At 35.1% G+C, this 27,036-nt stretch overlaps 1 protein-coding gene and 1 long non-coding RNA gene across 2 annotated transcripts in view; one reads left to right on the forward strand and one right to left on the reverse strand.

The window, feature by feature from the left end:
- LOC113925223 overlaps positions 1-3,459 on the forward strand; it is a 51,665-nt gene extending 48,206 nt beyond the window's left edge. The window contains exon 3 of the long non-coding RNA XR_003520949.1: positions 3,416-3,459. This is a non-coding gene — a long non-coding RNA (uncharacterized LOC113925223). The remainder of the gene's footprint in view (positions 1-3,415) is intronic.
- A 1,919-nt stretch (positions 3,460-5,378) lies between these two features.
- Positions 5,379-10,122, reverse strand: LOC113925222 (disintegrin and metalloproteinase domain-containing protein 20-like). Its single transcript, XM_027599820.2, has 2 exons — positions 9,994-10,122; positions 5,379-7,803 (listed from the first exon to the last, which is right to left on the reverse strand). The coding sequence occupies exon 2, from the start codon at positions 7,665-7,667 to the stop codon at positions 5,379-5,381; it is 2,289 nt and encodes a 762-aa protein (XP_027455621.1). The 5' UTR covers positions 7,668-7,803; positions 9,994-10,122.
- Between the last annotated feature and the right edge of the window lie 16,914 nt (positions 10,123-27,036).

Consider the following 27,036-nt stretch of genomic DNA (forward strand, 5'->3'; position numbering starts at 1 on the left):
ATCTCATAACCTGAGCTGAAGTCAGAGCTTAAGCGACTGAGCCACCCAGGTGCCCCTAAGTCCTTTTTGTTTTAAGATAATTTCAGGTGTACAAAACCATTCCATAAGCACTTCAGAGAGTTTTGGTAAATCAAATCCTGCACCTGGTTTCTCCTATTGTTAAATCTTACATTACTATCATACCTTTGCACAAATAATGAGAAAATGTTTACATATTATTATTAACTAAGGTCCATACTTCTTCCAAATTTCTTTGATTTGTATCCAATGTTCTTTTTTGTTGTTGTTATTGTCCTGGGTACCATATTGTTTTTAGTTGCCATACTTCCTTAGGCTCCTCCTGGCTGTGAGTCTTTCTCAGGGTTTCCTTATTTTAATGGCCTTGATATTTTTCAAGAGTACTGCTCAGGTGTTTTGCAAAAGGCCCCTTAATTTAGAGATCTCTTTTTGATGGTGAAGCAGGGGTTATGGGTTTTGGAGAGGAAGGCAACACAGATAAAGTAATATTATCTTCCATCATCTCAAAGGTTCATGCTACCAACATGATTTATCCATGTGATGTTAGCAATCATCTTGTGGCACAGGTAGTCTTTTTCAGGTTGCTCAGTGTAATGTCATTCCCCTCCTCCATTTCCATACAGAATTATTTGGAAAGAAGTCACTCTCTGTAGCCCACAGTTAAGGGGTGGGACTTGAGGACAGAGTGTTGACACAGAGTATTTGGAATTCTGCTTCAGAAAGTGTTCTCTTCTCCCTCATTTACTTTTCTCTTCAGTCATTTATATGCATCAGTATGGGCTGACGTTTATTTTACAATATGTTATAAATGTACAATATGTTCAAGTTTGACTTTTGAGAGGACTTTCATTTAGTTCCTGTGTCCCTTTGACATTCCTTTTGTCTTTTAGGAACTTCTTCATGTTCTGGCATTACAAGAAGTTCCAGGCTTATATTACATATTTAAAGCAAAAAGTCAAACATTATTGATTAACAGATAACATGGGTGTTTTCACAGGAAATCCCATGGGCTCCTTAAAACACACACACAAAGTAAAACATATATTTAGGCAGTGGTAAGGCACTATGTAAATTTACAAAATGAGTTATATTTTTTTTTACCAGCATCAGTTAGTTAGAAAATAAATTACATGCACAATTATATGTACAACATAAAAACTCCATAGGTATTTAATCAACTATATGCAATACCTTTCTCTTGGGAACAATAAGGCATTACTGAAATATCTAGATATTTCTAGATCTAGACCTAGATAAATGAAAATCTATACCATGTTCATGGATAAAAAGACTCAATATTTTAAGATAACCATTCTTCCCAAATTGAGGCGTAGATTCAATGCAAGCCTCATCACAATTCAATCAGGCTGTGTGTGTGTGTGGTAGGGTGAGTGGTAGGCTGATTTTAAAATTTATATGGAATTTCAAAGTATCTGCAATATCCACAGCAATCTTTGCAAAATAAAACGTTGCTATAGTAACGTTGCTATAGTAACACTACCTGTTTTCAGACTTGCTGCAGTGCTTCAGTAATCAAGACAAGATAGTATTGGTATAATGTTCAACAGCTAGATCAATGAACAACGTAATGACTCTGGAAATAGGACAATGTTTATATGGTCATTCATTTTTCAATAACAAAAAATGGAGGAAATGAAAGTCTTTTAAAGGGATGGTATTGAAATACATGTATATCTCTATAGAGTAAAATGGACCTTAACTTCTACTGTATAACATACTAAAGACACTTGAGATAGGCTGTGGACCTGAGTGAAAAACAAAACTCATAAAAGTTTTGGAGAAAACATAGGAAGATATCTTCATGATTGAAGCACATGAAGATTTCATAGACTTCAGAAATGAAAACATATGAAAAATTGATAAATAAGGCTCATCAAAAAAATTTCTCACTACACAAAGTCATTGACAAGAAAATGAAACAGAATGGATACAATTTACGAATATTAACAAAAATGTGGAGTCACCAGAACTTTCAATCATTATTAGTGGGAAAGTGAAAATAGTATAAGTACTATAGGAAAAGTTTTGCCTATTTCTTTTAAAAACCATGATCCAGTGATTATTCTCATGGGATGATTCATAGCAACTGAGTTAAAGAAGTTTGAAAAAAATGTATCATTATGCAGACTCTTAACTTTTGAGAACAACCTGATGGTTACCAGAGGGGAGGCGAGTGGGGAGATGGGTTGAATAGTGATGGGGATTAAGATTAAGGAGTGATGAGTACCTAGTGATGTATGAAATAGTTGAATCATGATATTGTACACCTGAAACTAATGTAACACTGTGTGTTAACTATACTGGAGTTAAAATAAAATGAGTAAAAATGTATAATTATGATGTGAGAATAAAACATAGAAAATAAATTAGTAACGTGAAATCCTTTTCAAAATTTCAGAGATTCACTTTAAGAGAAAACCTAAATGTTTGAAAGCTCTTGACTATTTAAAACCATCTTAGAGCTAAACCTACACTTTGTTATTTAATAATGAGGTACTTGCAATTTCATGAAGATAAAGATAACACAATTAAGTTTCCTGTCAAATTCATGCCTACAGTATTCAGATAAGCAATATTTATAGCAGCACACATACAAAGGCTAAAAAATATTTACTAACACTTGATTTTTTTCCCTTTTATCTTTCCCTACCTATAATTAGGCAATCTCTAAAAAGTTATAAAATTCTTAAATCTACTTCTTAATCTTTTATATTCTGCTTTTATTTCTCTGCATACAGCAGTGTGGGGATTTTTCCACTAACCTTTCTGGATGAGTAATTCTATAATCTGTTATGTCCAAACTACTGTTCAAGCCATCCATTGAATTACCTATTATGTATTTTACTTTTTAGTTCTACAATAGCCACTTAAAATTTTTGAATGGATTCCAACATACTGAGCCTAGTCTACATTTGTCCTTATATTTTGTATATTTTTCTTCCATTTTAAATGTATAATCATAGTTGATTTTTTTATGTACTCTTGCTCCACTACCTGGGTCATAGTTATAGTTTCTCCCTCTTTTCTTTCCTTCATTTTTTACTTCTCTTAATAATAAGTTATGTGGGACGCCTGGGTGGCTCAGTCATTAAGCATCTACCTTCAGCTTAGGTAATGATCCCAGGGCCCTGGGATCGAGCCCCACATCTGGTTCCTTGCTCGGTGGGGAGCCTGCTTTTCCATTCCCCTGCTTGTGCTCTCTCTCTCTCTTTCTCAAGCAAATAAATAAAATCTTTAAAAAAAAAAGAATATTAAGAAAAAAGTCATGAACTGTGATTCGTGACATGTATGGTAATTTTTATTGTGTGCAGGAATTGTGTATAAGACAACCATAGCAGCTCTAGGTGACTCCAGAGTTTTCTCTTTCCTCTGTTAGGAAGATAGCCTGAGGAGCTAATCGTAGGTGGTGCCAGGTCAAAGGTAAGTGGCTTTTAGTAAATCTTGGGCTTATTCTCTTTTCCTTATGTTGTTCAGGCATGGGCTTGTTGGGCTTTCAACTGTGAGTTTATGCGACTCTCTTTTCACAGCTCTGCAAGCTTATGGATGGTTGGGCTCTATCACCGAAAAGTTCACAACCCAGCCTCTACCTCTTGCCACATGCAACATCAAAATCAGATAAGTGTATTATGGGGAGAGAGATCATGTGCTTGAGATAAGCCTCCTTTTACTGTGTCTTGTGTTCAAAATATAACATGATTTTTGGGATAGATGACTTTGAGAAATTTCAAAAAGGAGCTCACCAGCATCCCACAGAGCTCTCAGATTAAAGCTTTGACGTGGGGAAATCTGATAGTGAATTAAAGCCCATGATGTCAATGTTTAGAGTCTATCTAACCCTGTGTAGTAACTAAGACACTGGGGTTTTCTCTTTCCCTCAGCAGAGGTCCTGCATCTGGGCCAAGTCTAAGGCTCAATTCACACTTGCCATCAGCATATGCTCAGAGGAAAAATGACTGGCAAGATTCAGCCCTTTTCAGAATTATTTTACCTTGCCTGAAATTTTAGTTCATCTATTCCATATTACTTCTTCAGCTCTCTGATGTCCTTAAAACATGGGTTAAAATAAAATTGGGATTTTCTAGCTTTTTTCCTAGGTTTTTTTTTTCTTTGCAGAGGACACATGGTCTGCTAAGACTTAGATATCTTACATGGAATTGTAAATATCTTCTTTGTCTTATTTTACAAGTGAAGTTACCAAAGGTTGAGTGGTAAGTAACATTTTCCTCTTTTCAGATTTTGAAGTAATTCTACCAGAGTATAAAATATGTCCCCAAGATGGTAAAGGCAGTGGTGTGGAAAGTTGATGTCAGACTCCTTCCTGTGTTCTCTGTTATTCCAAGATCAGTACTCTATCAGTCAGAATTCAATCACAACAAGTGAAGCCCTCCTCTGAGAAGCCATGATTTCCTAACAGGAAGTACAGCCATTGCACCAAAAACTAGAGATCAAAGGCAAGAGGTGTGCTTATTGGAACCCACACCTTTGTAGTAAGTCCCATGGATCTAGGACTCTGACCTCTGGGGAGAGGGTTGGCCAAAGTGGTGCTCAACCTCAGGGATTTGGTGGAGGACTCCAAGACCTGGGGTCTAGAACTCCAAGGGTAAGACACTTGATAGCTGTGCCAATATCTCTGAAGCTGACAGTACTGTTGGGTCTGTGAATTACCAAAGAAAATAATGTGTATGCATATATATTACAGATATATGTATATATATATCATATATCAGATCATTCTGTCCTTATCTATATCTACATTTATATCTGTATGTGGTAACGTAAAGATTGTAAGGCACTGCCTTTGCCAGGGTGAGTCAGTGAGGCAGCTCTGACGAACAACATTCCCAAAACATTTCCCATGTCCACGTTCCCTTTAGTTTCCACTATTCATGGTAGTTAAAAATGGAGGACTCACAAAGAAGAAATATGATTTGTAGTTTCTTATTCCCTGTGTACGAAAGCAGATTACAAAGGGGAAGGATGTTTGGAATTGTCAGAGAGCAAGTTAAACACACACACACACAGACACACACACACACACACACACACACACCCTCTGAGGGCACTGCCATTGCTCAGGAAACAGAATCATTCCATAAAAATTAATTGCTAAAATTGCCTAAAATAATGGAAAAGAGAAATGCGCTGAGAATTAGTATATTTTACTTGTTGTTCAATGGCTAGTGTTTATGATCCCAAATGATAAAAAAAAAAAAAAAAACACGGATTTTTTGTCAGTGATCTGTGGTACAAGCTGTGACATTTTTACTGCCAGGGGACTAAAACTTAAAAAATGGGCAAATTCATTTGGGATTGGGTTTCTTTTTGGAAATCGTAACTTTTTAGTTTTCATTCTCAGGTGCAGGTGGATCACTCACTTCTTGATTCTGTTCAGGTGGTGCATTCTGCTGTTCATTGGATGAAGGTGGAACATTCTGCACTTTTTTCTTATCCTTTTTTTTCCTTCTCATAAAAAACAAAATTAACAAACAACATAATAAAACCGAAGAAGGAATCAACCAAAATAATAGCTGGTAGGTCTTCTTTTGCTGTTTCTTCTGTGGCATTTCAGTCTCGTTTCTTATTGGGGGTGGGCCACTATCAACACTACCTCCTTTGCCTTTTACCTGGCAGTCAGGGGGATCCCACTCATTGCTGCAATGGCAGTGATGTCTATTGTTGCAGACCCCATTCCTATTGCAGGTCTCGGGTGAACAATTGGTTTTCAAATATGCCAAAGGGATACACTTCCTTCGGACACAGATATGTTCTTTACCACACTCTGTACCATCTTTCACTTCACCAAGATCAGGCAAGGGCATCCCATAATGGAAGTCTATACCCCAACAGATGCTATCATTGAGGTGAAGCCAGTGCAGAGTAGAATGGTATCTCAGAGTGGGGATTTTTGTCACATCCTTACACTGCACCCTCCCACACAGGGTATCTGAGGTATTACATTTTATAAATTGATTGTTCTTGAGACCACAGTTACCAAAACGGTCCCCTTGGATATTCACTGTACTGTAGCAAATCTGACTTGCACTCTTGGCATTTGGGCCAAAAAGTTGGCTACACAGTTCATCACGGCTATTGCATCTCTTTTCATAGCAGTAGCCACCACCTGTGCATTCGACTCCATCTTGCACATGCACATCTTCTGGGCATTGATGGGATGTCCCATCACACCACTCGGGAAGATCACATTCATTTGCCTGTTCTCTACATACATCACCTGATGGCATGAACTTGCAGTCTTTGCAACAAAGCCCAAAAGCACAAGTAGCCCCAGGACTCAGAGTACAGTCTAACTGACAGCATGGATCTTTTGTACACAAATTTAAGGATCCACAGTCACACTCTTCTCCTTCTTCAACCACACCGTTCCCACAGCGTGTAGACTTGAAGGTTCTCTCTGGAGTGGGTGGGTGGAAGATACATCTTGATCTTGCAGAGGTGTGCCAATATTGAGCATAACTGCAGTTGCTGAATTTAGTTGCCCAAGACTGTGCTGCATACATTATGCACACATTGTCTGCACATTTACATGTTCCCTCATCATGCCACATACCCAGAGAATGACCGAGTTCATGTGACACAACAAATGCAAAAAGAACCAAATCATTACTTGTGAAAGCATCCACTGCACAATTAGTATTGTAGTTACATACTGATCCAACATAAGATATGCCAAACGTACCATATCCTCTTTTTACAAAAACATGCGCAGCATCATGGGGCACACGGGCACTAAAGCCTTTTTCCTTCCAGGCGCAAAATAAATCCACGAGTATATTCATGTTCTTTATTTCAACAGGGTTTCCTTCATTCCAGACCTCCATTCCAACTAAACTCACGTCAATATTTAGTGGTTGATAGAAGGTATTTACGTTGTTCATAGTAGTAATCACTTCCAGTTCCACAGTTGTGACATTATATTCACGATAAGCGTATCGATTGTAGTCTACCACCACTGCCATTTCAACAAATTTCTTGTGCGTCCACAGACCTTTATACCCACTTTGCAAAGTGGAACTATTGCTCTCTTGAAACTTCATTTGTTGGGCTATTTTTTCATCTGTCAATCCACACTTCATGGGTGAGAATTGTTTCTCCTCGCCATACATCTTAAATATCAGATGTTCAAATGTGGTAGAAAGCCTTTTGGGCAAAATTTCATAAACAATGTGATTTATCTGTAATATTCCTTGAAAGCCCCCAAAACAGGTACTCAGAGAAACCAGGGAATCCGGATCCCCCTCCACATAACCATGATAATAGCAATCCTTCTGGATAAATGGCTGGTCTTCAAGAAGAGCACCCTGGTCTGTGTATGTGAACACTGGGAAGTTTTTGGACAGCAAAAGCTTCTTGACCTTCATATGGAAAACATGTCTCTGGCCTCCAAAATGCAGGCAGTAAGAGATCCAGCCTGGAGGTTTCTTGACAATGTTAGTGCCTGTTATCCTCAAAGGAATCACCACTTCTGGGGGACCATGGTGATAGGAATGCCCAACATGGGACCATCCAGAAAGGAGCAGAAACACCCTCAGCCAGAGAATGGGGACAGTGATCCTCACATGTACCAGGATCTCACCCACAGCCATTATGGAGCCACCACATTCAACCATTGGTGAGAGCAAAACAGAGCAGGTCAGGAAGCATTACTGTTCTGCCTCCTCCCTCTGAGCTGGATGTATGCTGATAAAAAAAGTGCTGATATTTAAAGATCTGTCTTCTAGTAGTCACACCATTAGAGCAGCAACACTAAAAGAAAAAATAGAAAGAAGGGCAGAGACAGGGGTGGGAGATATAAGCAAGTCAAGGTGGAGGATGAAGAAAGGCTATGGGTTAAAATGGGTTGGTGTTTGGCTCAAGACTCAGTATACTGCATTGCATTTTCTCTTAAATAATGGTAAGGCAGAGTGAGACTGGGTGTACAAAACAATGGTGATTGGCCATAGGTTGACACTTGCAGAACCTGGATGAAGGACACATACTGTTTCATTATACTGTTCTGTAAATATATGAATGTGTATCAACATTTTCACAGTAAATATATAAAACAAAAGGGTATTAATGGAAGCATGAACACCTATAATATTTTAATGTAACAGTCTCAATTTATACATATGGACTGGTTATGAATATCACTATATAGGTTTTCCTTTCACTTACAAATGATAAATTATTTAGTCACGTACATTACTCAGGGAAGATATAAAGATTACTCACATATATTATTATTTTTTTCTCATTGTCTGTCATATATGTTTCCATGTGACAAATTATTCATTATCCTATCTCCTTCCTGCATTCCTCTTTTCATCTAAGCCTGTGAAACTGCAAGGACCAAAGCATCAGTTGTTTTCCCAAATATTGGCATCAAAGCCTGAATTTATAAGATCGCAAGGTAATCTGTTCCTGGGTTTGATGGTAAAATGTATTTATTTCATAAATAAAAATACATATATATATATATTTGTATGAAAAATAGAAGCAAGAAAATGGTACGACACATTCAGGAAATATAAATGAACATATATGTTGTGATATTAATGGTCTGGAGATATTAATGGTCTTAAATTTGGACAGAGTGTTTGGGACAAAGAAACACATTAGAAATTTGTAAAATTTCAGTCTTTTATGTATATTGCTTTTTTTATTATCTAGTGAGAATATCACAGTCTTTATGAGATCATTAAAGTCATATGAATGCTTGAAGTAATAACACGAAGAACTCTTCCTCTGGTTGAAAAACCAGGAAAGTGAAGTCAGCTATGAGGGATCTAATGTAAACTCATCAAACCACCTCCCACAGTAGGTAACATAAAAATAAAAGATGCATGATTAGGGACCTATCATCTCCTAGTCCTTATACCCAATTATGCTTAATCTTTAAAAAAAAAAATCTTGATTCTACATTCCTTGACCTCTTTTCTGCAGAATTGCCATGTTATGTACGGAATCTTCCTTTCATGAAAAACAAAGATCTCTCTACCCTCACTTTTTCAGGGAAAGCTACTTATTCCTACTTCATTTTACTAAACATACCAGTCAACAATTCAAAGCCAGGCAGAGAGAAAGATTTCCATTCTCAGTACTCTCATATGGCATACAGAACAGATGACTGGTCCCAATTTGCATTGATTACCAAAGCCACTTCCAAACCACTAAACTGGTAGCCATCTCATCAGATCACTATTTAGCTTTCTTTCTTACTCATACACCGATACCCAAATGCTACACAAACCTCAAGAAATTAGGTGTCTGATTTACTAATGTATTATCCACCAATAATTTTACCCACATTTTGGGTTTAAGTGAGCATGTGGAGAACCCATATAACACCTAGTTTATTTGAGCTTTACAAACTCGTTTTCAACATTTAGCCATTGGTCTATGACGAAGCATTATATATTAGTATCACCTGTATCTAATTATCAAACTCTAACTTTAACCCTAACCCTAACCATAACCCTACTCCTAACACTTATCACCCTCCATTGTCCTGACTCTTACATATTAAACAGTTAACCACAACTCTTATTCTAATTCAACTTAATTCCTTTCTTAATAACCATTTTCATTAGTAATGTGGTAGAGTGCCATAATAGTACAGAAACTTCCAAGTAGATGGCCATACATCACTTTTTACAATTTGTTTTTTTCCTTTCCCCAGGGCTTCATCAAATTAAGCAATCTATCTACTCTAATTACTACCACCCCTCTCACTCTCATTTATAGTCTATCAGTTTTTCCCAAACTATGAGTAACAACAATTTTGTTCATTCAACCAAGTAAAATAGACCAGGATAAGATATAATCCAGGTCACAGATCCTCCTTAAGATTAAAAAATTGACAAAGAGTCATGTGGTGTGTATGTGTGTGTGTCTTCATGTATGCACAAATACTAGTGCTTCTCTCCTTTATAGCTAAATTCTTGAAAGACTTACCAGCAGTAGAATTAATGGCTCCCACTATCTTTTCTAACTATAGCCCTATCATAGATAGAGGTAGTACAAACTACCTCTTTATGTACAAAGATTTTTATTTGAAACTTTACATAACAAAGAGAAATAACAATTCCTTCCCTTTCATCTCTCATTTGATTGTGTTCTAGATTTAACTGCTTAGCAACAAGACTTTCTCAATTCTAAAGACCATGGCAACTGGATAAAAGTTCTCCTACTCTGGCTCCATCGTCTCCATCAGGCTTCATCTCTTAATTACTCTTCAGTATGAATAAAGATGACTGTATTTTTTATCCCTATCTTACGTGCTCCCTGCACACAGTAGAAGCACTTTGCCTTCAGTGCTTTTGCTCACACTGTTGCCCTGACCCCAGATTATTTTCTCAGCATTGAACCATATTACGGAATACTTGAATTACCTCAGGTTCCAGAAAGAAGTTTGACCCTATTTAAATCATTTTACAAGTATTTAAACATCAGTAACCACATGTAACTTTCTTTATTAGATTAACAAATAACTCAGAGATATTTCACATCTACAAATAAAGTGCTTCATCTATTAGGGAGTATTGCTAGCAAGAAAAGGCAAAACAAAATTTAAAAGAAGAGAGATGAATTAAATATAGCGTGGGTGGTGATGTCAGTAACATGGTGGCATAGATATTCCTCATTTATTCCCCCCAATTTTTTTTAAACAATGAATTAGACATCCATACATAAAAAAGAGGACCTCAGCACCTGGGAGGAATCCAAGAGAACCTGTGCTCATATGTGCATCAGAAAATAAACAAACAAGACTTTAGTAAGAATGGATCCAAGGGAGTTAGCGAACCTGTCTCACCTCCACTTGCTTTGGTCAAGGAAAAAACCTGGAATGTGCTGCCTGGACAGAAACACACAGATGAGATAAAATTTATAAAAGTCCAGGCCTGCTATAGTGGAGATTTCAGCATCACCACTGGAGCAGAATAAAAATGAGTTTGGAAGCAGTGCACAGAGAGGAACTCTACTAAAGCTGTCCCCTCCCCAAGTGACACTGCATAGGACTAATCTCTCTGTCAGTGGCAGCAGAGATGTTTCTCACAGAGATGGTGGAAAGGGGTGACCTCCCCAAGAAGTAGTTGGAAAGCAGTGGGTGACTGTCAGGTGAATCTACTTGTGGGGTCAAAACTGGAGAAATCTGTTTCTTTTCAGCAGACCCTGATTTCTGAGAACGTACCTCCATGACTAGGGGCAGACAAAGAAAGGAAAGAAAACAGACAATAACTTCAAAGGTCATGAAAGGAATACAGTTTTCTACTGTGGATTCGGGACTTCAGCAAGAAATCTTGCCACAAACTTCTGGGGGTACCCTGCTGGAGGATATCCCTATCAACCTGCAGGCACCCTAATTAGAAGAATAAGATTAAAGGTGTTGTTTGGTCAACTTTAGTTAACTGGTGGCCCTTATTTTTTTATAACAGACTATGTATTTCATCTTTGTACAAGTTTTACTTAGCCATAAAAGAGGTATTATTTACAGATGTTTGTATATTATTTGAATATGTTGAAATCCTAACCACCAAAGGTATTTGTATGAGTAGGTGAGGCTTGGGAGGTAAATTGGTCATGAGGATGAGAATTCATGAATAGAGCTAATGTTCTAGTAAAAGAGCATTCATAGCTAGCCCCTTCTGCCATGTGAGGATACAAGAAATATATGACATGGAAGAGGACCCTCCCTCAACCGTGCTGGTAATCTGATCTCTGACTACCAGCCTCCAGAACTATGAGCAATATACATAATATTTAAATATATATACACATATATATTTATATATTTGAATATATATATTTGCTTATAAGCCACCCAATCTGTGGTATTTTGTTATATCAATTTGAATGGACAAAATCACTTTATGGATTTTGTGTTGACTGATGAGAAGCATTGAGAACTATTTTTAGTCAATGAAAATATATGCTTGTTGGGTCTTTATCTGAAATTTTTTTCATTTATTTAGACCTTAGTCACAAAAATTATAATCACATAACATAGTTTAGGAACTTTGGGCCAAGGTAAAATCCTCAAACACAGAGGTAAAATCAAAGTTAACATGTTTGGTTCTTATTAAATAGGAGCAACTGGTGGGGAATGTATGTCCCTTTTGGACACAAAACCTCTTCTGTTGGATGTATGGCAATGGGTAAATACCCTAGTTTTCTGAAAATACCTGACAAGATCAGAATATATCAAGGTAGAATATGTACCAAGCCAAAAATTTGGGTCTCTTTGTAAGAACTTCATATATCAAGCATTATGGAGATTTTGTTGTAATTCAGGCCATTATATTATGAAAACTAAGCTACTTTCTCCCCCTTAGTTAGAGGAGCAGCATTTTTAAAGCATAAGTTGAACATCTTTTCTAGAAAACTTGTTTCCCTTACATAATGTATATGAATACTCTTTATTTAAACCAGTCAAAACAGTCACTTCCATGCAAACTTTGGAAAATCTGTAGTTAGATATATTAATTACCTCCAGAAGTAGAAAAGTTATGCAAATTTCTTTTTAAAAAGAGTTTATACAATTTTTATCAATTCTTGGGCTTATTGTCATAAGCTGCAAGATTTAAAGTTGAAACAGAAATATTGGTTTTTATTAAGAATGTTGATTAGTGAGTGAATTAAACAATATAATTAACATCATTGGATCTTTCAGAGGAGCATCACTGTTAAAATATGAAAGTTCTGTGAATTTTCTTGTGACTCTAGTAGGATAGTTATTTTCCAACTGGTAGGGTAGTGGAGAGACACTTGTAATAAGAGAGAAACTGTAATAAGCCAGACTCTTAGACATATAGCTGCAATATACAAATCATGCTGACAATGGGAATGAGGTTAGAAGTGGGTTTATTCTCAGTTGACTGCCAGATGAAAACACAGCCTGACGAACACCTTGATTACAGCCTTCTGAGACCCTGAATAGAAGACCTAGTTATACTGTGCCCAGATGTCTGATTCACTAAAACTCTAAGATAATAAGCTCTTAAATTTGTATTGTCTTAAACCACTAGATTTGGAGAAATGCCTTATACAACAATCAATAACTGTTGTACTTTGAGGAAATGATTTTCCTTTTTCTACCATCTTTAGTCTTATTTGAAGAGTCTTGAAAAGATAATAATACTATGTTCTATTTGTTTTACATGCTAACCAAAAGAAAAGAAAAAGAAAAAAAGCTGAGATTTTTCTTTTTATTCTAAAGTGCTACTTAAATATGTCACTGTACTAGATTCAAAAGTTCACTGTAAGCCATTGTATATAAATATAATCTGGTATAGTAATTCCTTTCTGTAGGTATTGTTAACTACATGGCCCATATGAGTAGAGATAGAAAAGGATTGGGATTTTGTTGGTGTGAAAAGACAGTGATTTGAGTTAAAAAATAAAAATCACACATTTATGCAAGACAATACAAACATAGATGCTCTATCTGTGATTGAAATGCCAAGACACTAATGACTTCTGTGACATGTAGTCTCAAATATCAAAATATCTGAATCCTAAAGAAATATATAAATAAGCAAACAACATGAAAAATCCAAGTTCATTTGCCTCTCATTTGCCACTTGAAAAATAGATCTATATACTACCCAACAGAAACCTCTAAGTGAATGTACCACATAATTAAAAATCAGAATCCATACCTATGTCCCTAATAAAGACAAATAATTGTCAATGTTTGAACCAAAATCTGAACCTAAATTAGTCTTAGATAAGAAATATTTGACACTAATGGGAGGAATTAAGAACAGTGACCCAAGTGCTTAAGTGCTCTGGGAATGCCAAGATACATGTTGATAAAGTATATTTTGTTAGTGATAAGTAAGTGAAATGTCCAGATGTCAAGGAATACATCAAAGACTAATAAAAGACTCTTAGAATCCAATCAAATATTGCAAATAGATTTTTGTGGAGTGAGCCTTAGGGATATTCTTGACCAAAAATACACAAAAAAGGGATACACAAAAAAAGGATGTAAAATATGACATCCTATACATAAAATGTGGAGAAAGGGGGAAAAACTTACTGCTTTTAGAATGTGTTCAACCTTAAATGACTATCAACTTAATATAGACTGCTATATGCATAAGATGTTATATATAAACCCCATGGTAATCACAAATCAAAAGCCTAAAATAGATACACAAAAAATAAAGAAAGGAATACAAACATAACACTAAAGAAAGCCATCAACGCATAAGGGAAGAGACCAAGAGAAAATGAAACAAAGAACTATGAAAACAACTGGAAAACAATAAAATGACAGTTAAGTACATATCTATCTATAATTACTTTAAATGTAAATGGACTGAATGCTTCAACCAATGGATAAAATGCAAGACCCATTTAGGTGCTGCCTATAAGAGACTCATTTCAGACCTAAAGACACATTCAGAATGAATGGATGTAAAATACATACTACGCAAATGGAAGTGAAGAAAAAAAAAAACCCGAGTAGTGATACTTATATCAGACAAAAAAGACTTTAAAACAAAGACTACAATAAGAGACAAATAAGGACATTGCATAATAATAAAGGGAATAATCCAACAAGAAAATATAGCAATGATAAATATCTATGCACCTAAATATATAAAGCAATTGAAGGGACCTTAACACCCCACTTATATCAATGCATAGATCATCCAGACAGAAAATCAACAAGAGAACAGTGGCTTTGGATAACACATTAGACCAGATGGACCTAACAGGTATATTCAAAACATTCTATCCCAAATCAGCAGAACACATGTTCTTTATAAGTGCACATGAAATATTATTCAGGATAGATCATGTTAGGTCACAAAACAAGTCTCAATAAATTCAAGAATATTGAAATTATACCAGGTGTTGTTTCCAACAATTATATGAAACTAAAAATCAATTGCAAAAAAATCTGGAAAGAACACAAATACATGGTGGCTAAACAACATGCTAATAAGCAATTAATGAGTCAACCGAAAAGTCAAAGAGGGAATAAAAAATACATCGAAATAATTAAAAATGAAAACACATTGATCCAAAATCTTTGCAATGTAGCAATAACAGTTTTAAGAAGGAAGTTTATAGCAGCACAGGCCTACCTCAAGAAACAAGAAAAGTCTCAAATAAACAACCTAAACTTACAGCTAAAAGAGCTAGAAAAAGAACAAACAGAGCCCAAAGCAAATAGAAGAAAGGAAATAATAAAGATCAGAGAAGTAAATGAAATAAAGACAAAAAAATTCAGCAAAACCAGGAACTAGTTGTTTGAAAAGATAAATAACCTTTAACCAGACTCATCAAGGAAAAAAAAGAGAGAAAGAAAGAGAGAGAGGACTGAACTAAATAAATCAGTAATGAAATGCAGAGGATAATAAGAGAATATTATGAAAAATTATATGCCAACAAATTGGAAAACCTAGGAGAAATGGACACATTTCTAGAAATGTATAATCTTCCAAAACTGAATCAGGAGGAAATAGAAAATTTGAACAGACCAATAATTAGCAATGGCATTGAATCAATAACCAAAATACTCCCAATAAACAAAAGTCCAACACCAGGTGGCCTCACAGGTGAATTGTACCAAATATTTAAAGAAGAGTCAATACTAATTCTTCTCAAACTATTCCAAAAAACAGAAGAAGGAAAAAACTTCCAAATTCATTCTATAAGGCCAGCATTGCCCTGATACCAAAACTAGACAAAATAAAACTATAAGAAAAGAAAACTACAGGCCAATATCTCTGATAAACATAGATGCAAAAATCCTCAACAAAAATATTAGCAGATCAAATTCAACAATACATTTTAAAAACTCATTCACCATGATCAAATAGAATTTATTTCAGGGATGCAACAGTTGTTCAATATTCACAAATCAACCAATGTAATATATCACATTAAAAAGAGAAAGGATCAAAACCGTATGATCATCTCAATAGATGCAGTAAAAGCAGTTGACAAAGTATAATATCCACTTATGATAAAAACTCCCAGCAAACTGGGTTTAGAGGGAATATATCTCAATATAATAAAGGCCATATATAAAAACCGCACAGCTTACATCATAATTAATGGTGAAAAACTGAGAGCTTTTTCTCTAAGATCAGAAACAAGACAAGGATGTCCACTCTCACCACTTTAATTCAACATAGTACTGGAAGTTTTGGTTGCAGCAATCTGAAAAGAAAAATAAATAAAAGCATCCAAATTGATAAGGGAGAAGTAAAACTGTCCTATTTGCAGATGTCATGATACTATATATAGAAAACTCTAAAGATACCACTAAAAATCTATTAGAACTAATAAATAATTCAGCAAGTTGTAGGATACAAAATTAGTATTCAGAAATCTTGCATTTTATACACTAATTACAGAATAGCAGAAAGAGAAATTAAGAAAACAATAGCATTTACAATTACACCAAAAAGAATGAAATACCTAGAAGTAAACTTAACCAAGGAGATGAAAGACTTGATTGATGAAAGAAATTGAAGACAACACAAACAAATGGAAAGATATGCTGGGCTTATGGACTGGAAGAATATCATTAAAATGTCCATACTACTGACATCTACAGATTCAATCAATTCAATCAATATTTTTTAAAGATTTTATTTATTTATTTGAGAGAGAGAGAATGAGAGATAGAGAGTACGAGAGGGAAGAGGGTCAGAGGGAGAAGCAGACCCCCCCGCCGAGCAGGGAGCCCATCTCAGGACTCGATTCCGGGACTCCAGGATCATGACCTGAGCCGAAGGCAGTCGCTTAACCAACTGAGCCACCCAGGCGCCCCAATCAATATTTTTATTATAAAAATAACACAGCATTTTCCACAAAACCAGAGCAAATAATCCTAAAATTTGTATGGAACCACAAAAGACCCCAAATAGCCAAAGCAATCTTGAGTTAATATCCAACATATATAACAAGCTGTCCAAAGAAATAACAAGCATTGACAAGGATGTGAGGAAAAAGAAATCCTCATACACTGTTGGTGGGAATGGAAATTGGTGTAGCCACCATGAAAAACAGTATGGAGTTTCCCTAAAAGAATTAAAAATAGAAATACCATACAATCCAATAATTCCATTATTGGGTATTTACCCAAAGAAAACAAAAACTCTAATTTGAAAGATATATGCACCCTTATGTTTATTGCAGCCTTATTTACAATAGCCCAGATATGGAAGCAGCCCAATTTCCATCAATAGATGAATGGATAAAGGTGATGTGATGTGATATATGTATATATCCATGTATATAATGGAATAAAAAAGAGTGAGATCTTGTCATTTACAACAACATGGATGGATCCAGTGAGTGCTATGCTAAATGAAATAAGTCAGACAGAGAAAAACAAACATCAAATAATTTTATGTGGAATCTAAAAAACAAAGCAAAGAGTGGAGGGGGGTGGGAGGGATGGGGTGGCTGGGTGATGGACATTGGGGAGATTAAGTACTATGGTGAGCGCTGTGAATTGTGTAAGACTGATGAATCACAGACCTGTACCCCTGAAACAAATAATGCATTATAAGTTAATAAAAAAATACAAAATAAATAAATAAATGTTTGGTAGAATTCCCCTGGGGGGGGAATTAAATAAAAAATAAAAAACAAAGCAAAGACATAAGCAAAACAAATGAAAAAGCAGACTCTTTTCTTAAAATTTTTTTTAAAGATTTTTATTTATTTATTTGAGAGAGAGAGAGAATAAGAGAGAGAGAGTATGGGGGGAGAGTCAGAGGGAGAAGCAGACTCCCCACTGAGCAGGGAGCCCAATGTGGGGCTTGATCATGGGAGTCCGGGATCATGACCTGAGCTGAAGGCAGTCGCTTAACCAACTGAACCACCCAGGCACCCCAAAAAATCAGATTCTTAAATATAGAGAATAAACTGTTGGTTGCCAGAGGGAAGGTAGGCAGAGTGATGGCAGAGAGATTAAGAGGTACAAGCTTCCAGTTATAAAATAAATAAGTCATGGAAAGGAAAAGTACAGCATAGAAAATATAGTCAATAGTATTTAAATAACACTGGTGACATGATGATCATACTTATTGTGATGAGCACTTAGTAACATATAGAATTGTTGAATTACTATATTGTACACCTGACACTAATATAATGCTGTATGTTAATTATACTTCAATAAAAAATACCATAATTATATACCTCAAAATTGGTAAGAGACTAGATCTTAAATGTTAAATTATCACAGATAAAAAGATAGTTATGTGAAAAGATGGAAGTGATAACTAATCTTACTGTGGTAATTATTTTGCAATATATACACATATTGAATCATCATATTGTACCCCTTAAATTTGTATATTTTGTACTTCAATGAAACCTCAGTAAGTTGGGGAGATGCAAAAAATCATTTTAAATTTCAAAGAAAAATTTTTAAAAATGTATTTTTATTATCTCATTTTATATCTTACAAATTTAAGACAAATATACCAAAGAAAAATGCCTTGGTTATTTCAGAATAGAAAGGAAAACAATAATTTAAAAAATATTTTGGGGGCTTCTGGGTGGCTCAGTCTTTAAGCATCTGCCTTTGGCTCAGTCCATGATCCTGTGGGCGTGGGATCGAGACCCGCACTGGGCTCCCTGCTCAGCAGGAAGACTGCTTCTCGCTCTCCCTCTGCTGCTGCTTCCCCTACTTGTGCTCTCTCTCTCTCTCTCTCTCTCTCTGTCAAATAAATAAATAAAATCTTTAAAAAAATAAAAAAGTATTTTTAATTCACAGAAGCCCAAAAAACAAGAAACCAGAAGTGTAACTGAGAGAATTAGGAAACATGAAGGAAACTGATACAAATACTTAGGTAGTCATAACTCCCTTTTTACAATAAAAATGATTTTACCATATTACAGTTGTGTTTTTTGGAATAGATCCTCAAATTTTAAAGTATAGTATTGAATGTTTTTACAAATGATTATATAAAAATGTAAAGATCATATGCCATTAAGGAATTGTAAATTAAAAGAACAATGAGATAGCAACTATAAACTTATTATGATAGCCCAAATCCAAAACCAGACATCACTAAATGCTGGCAAGGGTGTGGAACAACAGGAATTTCTCATTCATTGCTGATGGGAATGCAAAATTTTACAGCTACTTTTGAAGACAGTTTGACAGTTTCTTATAAAACTCAACATACTTTCACCATATGATCTAACGATCCCTCTCCTTGGTATTTACCTAGAAGAGCTGAAAATTTAGGTCATCATAAAAACCTTCAGAGAGATGTTTATAGAAGTTTTATTCATAACTGACAAAACTTGGAAGCAACCAAGTAATCCTTCAGTAGGTAAATGGATAAATAAATATCCAGACAAAGGTATATTATTCAGCACTAAGAGGAAATGAACAATCAAGGCATGAATAGAATGGAAGAAGCTTAAATGCATATTACTAAGTAAAAAAAAAGACAATCTGAAAAGGTTACATACTGTATTATTCCAACTATGTGACATTCTGAGAAGACAAAACTAGGAACACAGGAAAAAGATCCATGGTTGCCAGGGGGTTGGGGAGAGGCAGCGATAACTAGGTGGAGCATAGAGGATTTTTAGGGCATATGATACTGATATGACGGATATATGTCATTATACATTTGTCAAAACCTACAGACTATATAACACCAAGAGTAACACCAAGTGTCACATTCCCAACAACTAATAAAAAATATGGACTTTGAGTGATAATGACAGGTCAGTATAGGCTTATCAATTGCAAGAAATGTACCACCTGGTAGGGGAGATGTTAAGGTTGGGGGGGACTGTGCATATGTGGAGGCAAAGGGAAAATGGTAATACCTATATCTCTTGCCCAATTAAAAAAGAGTGTTAGAGAAAATAATTTAAAGGTTCATATAAACTAAGAAACGTAGAAATTGAATGTAAACATTAGAGAATAAAATCCTTAACCTATTATACAAAAGTTAATATTTTACCAGCAGTTTATGGATATCCCATAAAACAAGGATTTATGAAATTCTCCTTGTATGTGCAAAATTCTATAGGCATGTGTTCATAATTGTATGGCAGGGTAAGCAGGCCGAAAGAAATAAAGAAGCAATGAGGAGATGGTGTTTCAATGAAGTAAAAAATAATGGATTTTCGATCAATTGATCAAAATGATAATTTGATTTTAGCTCATTCCACCAGGTACTACTGATTTTGTACTAGGTTCTTGAGCTGACTCTCAGTGTTGTCACCAGTAAGTGAAACTTAAAATAAAACCAATGGTGTGTGTAAAAATCCAGTGACTGCATTTATTAAGCACTCTAGTTTCACCTAGAGTATGAATTCATAATCACAACTGGGATTGGGAAAAAAATAAGTCTTTGTTTACTTAGAAGGACATATGTATCCAGGAAACTGAGTAAGTGGAATATAAAGTTAACAAATGTACTAACAGTTCTGAGAAAATAAAATTTAAGCATAAATACAGTTTTAAAACTATTTTTGGTGTAATCTTGTTTTTACTCATAATGTCATTTTTTCTGTGTATCATTATCACAAAATGCTTTTTCATAATATTTATTTTTCTTTAGAAACTCTACCTTAATCATTTACTCAGTTCTACATAATTTTTTAAAATTTTTTGTTATTATGTTATGTTCATCACCATACATCACATCATTAGTTTTTGATGTAGTGTTCCATGATTCTTTGTTTGCGTATAACACCCAGTGCTCCATGCAGTACAGATATGGCATCAGTTTTGTATGTGGTCACTTTTAGAAGAAAGACATTTAACACTAGTGTTGTGCATTCTCTGCAGCTTAGAACACCCCTTTCCCTGAAAATAGTTGTGTACATCAAAGTTTCTAGAATTTACCATCCATAAAGCTTATGTTCTTGGCCATGATGAAGGCCCTTCCTATCATTTAAATAGGGTATTGGACTATATGCTTTCCAAATTTCACACTACTACATATTTAACTCTTATCTAAAAAAACATAGTCTCTCTGCCAAAGAGGCTTACTTTTTGCCTAAAGAATTTACTAAATGCAAAATATAGGAATATTTATTTCATATCAACTGTATGCCAGGTAAGATTCTGAATACATAGAACAAAGTTTTATAATTAGTAACCTTGAAGCATTCGATGATTTGGGTTAAGAACCAAAGGACTCCAATAAGCACTATAGAGTGTGAGCAGTGCTGTGGTGGCTCCAGATTTTCCGTATAGGAGAAGCTTAAGTTGGCAAGGTGTGGTTGTGGGGAGCTAGAAGACTTGCTTGAAACTGCATTTCTCTAGTTGTTTTGCTAATTTTACTTAGATTGTGTTTTCTTTGGAATATTTCAGAATGCTGAGGGAATTTAATGCTCTCTGCCTGTCCCTCCATCAACAAGTCATAATTTAGTATTAACAAGGAAATGTGTCATCCTGAAAATAAGCTTGATCAGAAAAGGGTTTAGGGAAGACTTCAGAGGATATAGAGGTGACTTGAGTCTTTAAGGATGGGTACAGTGAATCATGAGGGGAACCATGGTAATTTAATATACAGAGTAAGGCTTGACACATAGAGGGCCACTACTACACATCAGTTGGATGGATTTGAGAGGAAGAGATAAAAGGAAGGTTGCTCCATGCATGATACCATGGAGTAGGAAGTCAGAGATATGAGAGAGTCTTCCACATTCGGGGTTTCTACCTTCAGCATTTGCCTTGTTGTTATGTATAAGAGTTTGGAGAAGAAGAATATAAAGCTGGAATGTGTCTTGTATTTGTTAGTTTACAATTATTTTAAAGGTGTTGAGGAAAGACTGAGGGATTATAAGGAGGTGAGTTAATGAGGAGATTTACACTTTTACCATGTACAACTCTAGCTGTAGTGAAGAATAGATGGGGGACACTGAAGCCTGGAGCAGAAATGTCTGTTAAAGGGTAGTGCAGTAATTCAAGTGAGAAATAAAAGGAAAAGTTTAAATTCTTAACTATAAAGTGTCAAAAGAAATAACACTTTTTTTAGGTGTATAAACTATTTTATTAACAGATAAGGCCTACAGATTTATTTCTTCTTGGACACACCCACGGTGTGGTCACGGCGCCCTGTGGTCTTGGTGTACTTTTCAATAAGGGATAATATAAAGAATAATTTTTGCTCCCTGTTCAATAAAAGCCAAATGACATTCAAGTTGATTTTCTAGACCACTGAGAAAATCTTTATTTACAATAAATTTCAGTAAAATTTGTATAAATATATTCCCTCCCCCTCAAAAAGAATAATTTTGGGGAAAATATATGAGTAAAAACATCTATTCAGTGATACTAATCAGCATAATTAGTATTTTTATTGATGTATAATCGACATACAACATCCTATTAGTTTTAGAAGTATGCTATAGTGATTTGATATCTTTTATACATTTTACATATTACAAAACTATCTCCATAAAAAGTCTGATTATCATATGTAACCATACAAAATTATAACAGTATTATTGACTGTATTCTGAACTTTGCCCTATATAAACTTTAGAATCACCTTGTCAATATCAACAAAATAATTTGCTGGGATTTTGATTGGTATGGTTGGATGTATAGATCATGTTGGGAAGAACTAACATCTTGACACTATGGAGGCTTCCTAGTTATGAAATATTTCTTCACTTACTAGTTGTTCTTTGATTTATTTCTTCAGAGTTTTCCTCATATATATCTTTGATATTTTGACTCACACTTTTGTACTTAGATTTTTGGATTGCTAATGTAAATGATAGTGTGCTTTTAAATTACAACTCTAATTGTTCATTTCTGGCATTTAGACAAATAATTGATTTTGTATATTAACATTGTATCTTGTGACCTTGTATAATATAATCACATATTATTAATTCCAGGATTTTTTTTAGGATCAATTTGTTTGGATTTTCTACATGGACAATCATGTCATCTCTAACAAAGAAGTTTTCATTTCTTCCTTTCAAATCCATATATCATTTTTTATTTCCCTTACTTTTCTTATTGCATTAGGTAAGATTTCCAGTACAATGTTGAAAAGAAGTATAGGTAGGAAAATCCCTGCCTTGTTCCGAGTCCTACTGGGAAAGCTCCTAACTTCTCACCATTAAGTATGTTGTTAGTTTTAGGTATTTTTTATTATTCCTTCTTCATGTCACAATATCTCCCCTTTTGGGCAGATTGATTTATTATAAACATGATTTCTTGATATTGCACAATATTTGTTTGTTGATTCAAAGTGGTTGAGAGATAAAATAAAAGTGAAGTAAAGAAAAATTTCAGAATTTTAGTCTGATACACCTGAAAAGATAAAATGACCTAAATCTAAAGTGAGTGGTGCAGAGTTGGGAAGATATATGAAAAGGTTCAGTTTTAGACAGGTTAAATGTAAAGTATCCAACATGCAGTTCTACCTAGATATGGATTGATATGAGACATGGATTGGAGGTACAGATGGCCAGCACACTGATGTCATTAATAGTCATGAGATCACAAAGGGAAAAAGGAAGAGTGGTAGGAAAACAAGGAGATAAATAGAAACTAGAAGAGAGTAAAAAGTGGACAGAGTGACATCAGCATCATGGTGTCAGAAAAGGAGTTGTTCCTTTTCTCTATCCTTTTTGATATACAAGTACTCCTAATTCATAAACAAACAAACAAACAAATCCCTGTGCACAGCACAGAAAAAGCCAAGAGATCCATCCATCTGTGCCCACAAAACTGGGTAGACTGGCTTTTGAAGGAAACTGCAGAGTAGGAGTGTTGGCAGATATAGCAGTTGGCAGACCAGGCAACATGCCTTCAGGACCTTTCTGGAAGAGGAGGTAGAGGGTGAAAACAGAGGGTGGGGCGTCTTCCTGGCTCAGGGCTGCAGATGGAGGAACCCATTTGCTATCTCTGAGGAGAGACCCATGTGACTTAGAGTGAAGGAAAGAGAAGGGAAGAAGGTAGACAAAAAGAACTGAAAGAAATCATTTCCTTTCAACTGCCTCTGGATTCTGGAAAGAGGACTGCTCACAGAACTCTGAGACATCCCACTAGAGGATCCCCTTACTGGGCCAAAAGCACACCTGAAGCCCCAAGTGCCAAGCACACACAACCTCCTCCTCTGCTCCTCCTCCCCCCTCCTCCCCCCTCCTCCTCCCCCTCCTCCTCCCCCTCCTCCTCCCCCTCCTCCTCCTCCCGCTTCTTCTTATTTTCCTTTCTGTGCCACTTTTTTTTAAACATGTATGTGCTCCCAATCTTAGAAGCTGTGTGCGCCTGTGTAAGAGAAACAAACAAAAAAAAAACTTGTGGTATATCGCCACCTTCTGGAAGGTAAGAGGAAGGCTCCTAATTAACAACTGGTTCAATTGTTAAAATCAAAGTAAACAAAACCTTACTTCAATAAGAAAGATTCTCACTACTTGTGGTATGGCAACAGAGGCATTTATCATTAAACACTGTGAAAAATCACTGTAGTACAATGCTGTAGGCAGTACTAAATCCTTACATATCAATAACCATCATGATGTAAATGGATTAAACTCACAAATCAAAATGCACAGAGTGAACGGAAGGATACAAATGCAAGACCAAACTATATGCTGCCTACAGAAGACTCATTTCAACTCTGAAGACATGCAAAGCCTCAAAGTGAAAGGGTGGAAGATGATATTCCAAGCATATGAAAACCAAAAGGAGGCAGGCATAGCCATACTTATATTAGACAAAACGGACTTCAAGAGAAAAAGGGTAACAGGAGACAGAGGTCATGATATAATGACAAAGAGGTCAGTACCTTAAAAGGACACAACAACTGTAAATATATACACTCCCAACGCCATAGCATCGGAATATATTAAGCAAATAATAACACACCTTAGGGGAGAAATAGACAATATAATAATATTGGAGGACTCCACGATCAACAGTGGATAGATCATCCAGACAGAAAAACAATAAAACATTGGAATTGAATCACACATTAGAAAAAAGATGGATTTAACAGACATATAAAGAACATTTCATCCAACAGCAGTGGAATACACATTCTTCTCAAGTGCATATGGAACTTTCTCCAGGATAGATCATATGATAGGCCAAAACAAATCTTAGCAAATTCAAAAAGACTGAACTCATATCAACTCTCTTTCTTGATCACAGTGGTATGAAACTAAAAATTAGCAACAAGAGGAAAGTGAGAAGATCTATAAATACACTACATAACACACTTCTAAACAACCATTGAATAAAAGAACAAATTAGAAGGGAATTCAAAAATTATCTCAGAACAAATTAAAATGGAAAATAACATATCAATTATTGTGGGACGCAGGAAAAGCAGTTCTGAGGGAAAAGTCAATAGAAATAAATAAATATATTAAGAAATTAGAAAGATCACAAATAAACAACCTAAGTTTATACCTCAGGTAAGTAGAAAAAAAAGAACAAAAGCCCAAAGGTAGCTGAAAGAAGAAAATAATAGATGTCAGTGTGGAAATAAATGAAATAGACACAAGAAAAACAATACAAAAGATCAACAAACTAAGAGCAGATTCTTTGAAAAGATCATCAAAATTTACCGTTTAACTAGATTAACTAAGAAAAAATGGGAGAAGATTCTAATAAAATTAGAAATAAAAAAGGAGACATTACATCTGATACTTCACAAGTACATAGAATCAGAAGAGACTACTATGAACAACTATATGTCAAAAATTATATAAGGTAGAAGAAATGGATACACAGTCTACTAAGACTGAATCAGAAAAAAATAGAAAATCTAAACAGACCAATAATGAGTGGAGATATTGACTCCATGATCAAAAAATTCCCAACACAGAAAACTCTGGGACGAAAGGTTTCAATGGAGAAGAATTAACATTTTTTTTAGAAGAATTAACATTTAAAGAAGAAATAAAACTTAAAGAAAAATTAATTTCAATCCTCAAACTCCTCCAAAATACCAAAGAGGAAGGAACACTTCCAAACTCATTCTATGAGGCTGGTATTATCTGGTACCAAAACCAAATAAGGACATGACAAGAAAAGAAAACTATAGATCAATATCCCTGATGAATATAGAAACAAAATTTTTCAATAATTTTTTAGAAAACTGAATTCAAGAATACATTAAAAAAGTTGTACATCATGACCAAGTGAGATTTCTTCCTGGGATGCAAAGAGTGTTTCCATATACAAAAATCAATAAATGTAACATATCACATCAGTAAAATGAAAGATAAAAACCACATGGCCATCTCAATAGATGCAGAGCAGCATTTGACAAAATACAGCATCCTTTCATGATAAAAATCTTTCACAGACTGGGTATAGAAGGAACATGTCTCAATATAATACAAGGCATAATTACCAAATCTACCACTAACAATACACTCAATGGAAGAAAAGCTGAAAGCTTTTCCTATAAAATCAAGAACAAGGCAAGGATGCCCACTCTCACCACTCCTATTTAATATAATACCAGAAGTCCTAGCTAGAACATCTAGGTAAAACAGAAATAAAAAGCATCCAAATCAGAAAGGAAGAAGTAAAATCATTGTTATTTGCTGATGATATGATGTTATATATAGAAAATTCCAAAGAGTCAGTCAAAAAACTGTTGGGATTAATCAATGATTTTGCTAAAATGGCAGGGTACAAGATCGATATATGAAATCAGTTGCATTTCTTTACACAAATGATGAAACATCTGAAAAAAAAAATAAAATTATCCTATTTACGAAAGCATCAAAAAGTGATACAACACTTCGGGTTAAATTTAACCAAGGAAATGAAATTTCTGTACGATGAAAACCACAAAATTTTGCTGAAAGAAACCAAAGAAGACACAAAGAAATAAAAAGACATTCTGTGTTCATGGATCAGAAGAATTAATATTATTAAAATGGCCATACTACCCAAAGCCATCTACAGATTCAACACAATCCCCAAATACCAAAGGCATTCTTCACAGAAATAGAAGAGGCAATTCTAAAATTCATGTGGAACCACAAAAGACTATGAATAGC

The sequence above is a fragment of the Zalophus californianus genome, chromosome 2 (genome assembly GCF_009762305.2).
Source record: "Zalophus californianus isolate mZalCal1 chromosome 2, mZalCal1.pri.v2, whole genome shotgun sequence".
Classification (NCBI taxonomy): Eukaryota; Metazoa; Chordata; class Mammalia; order Carnivora; family Otariidae; genus Zalophus; species Zalophus californianus.

What these genes read in the sequence shown, in the direction of transcription:
- LOC113925222 (XM_027599820.2), bottom strand. Translation starts at nt 7,667, where the DNA reads ATGGTTGAATGTGGTGGCTCCATAATGGCTGTGGGTGAGATCCTGGTA.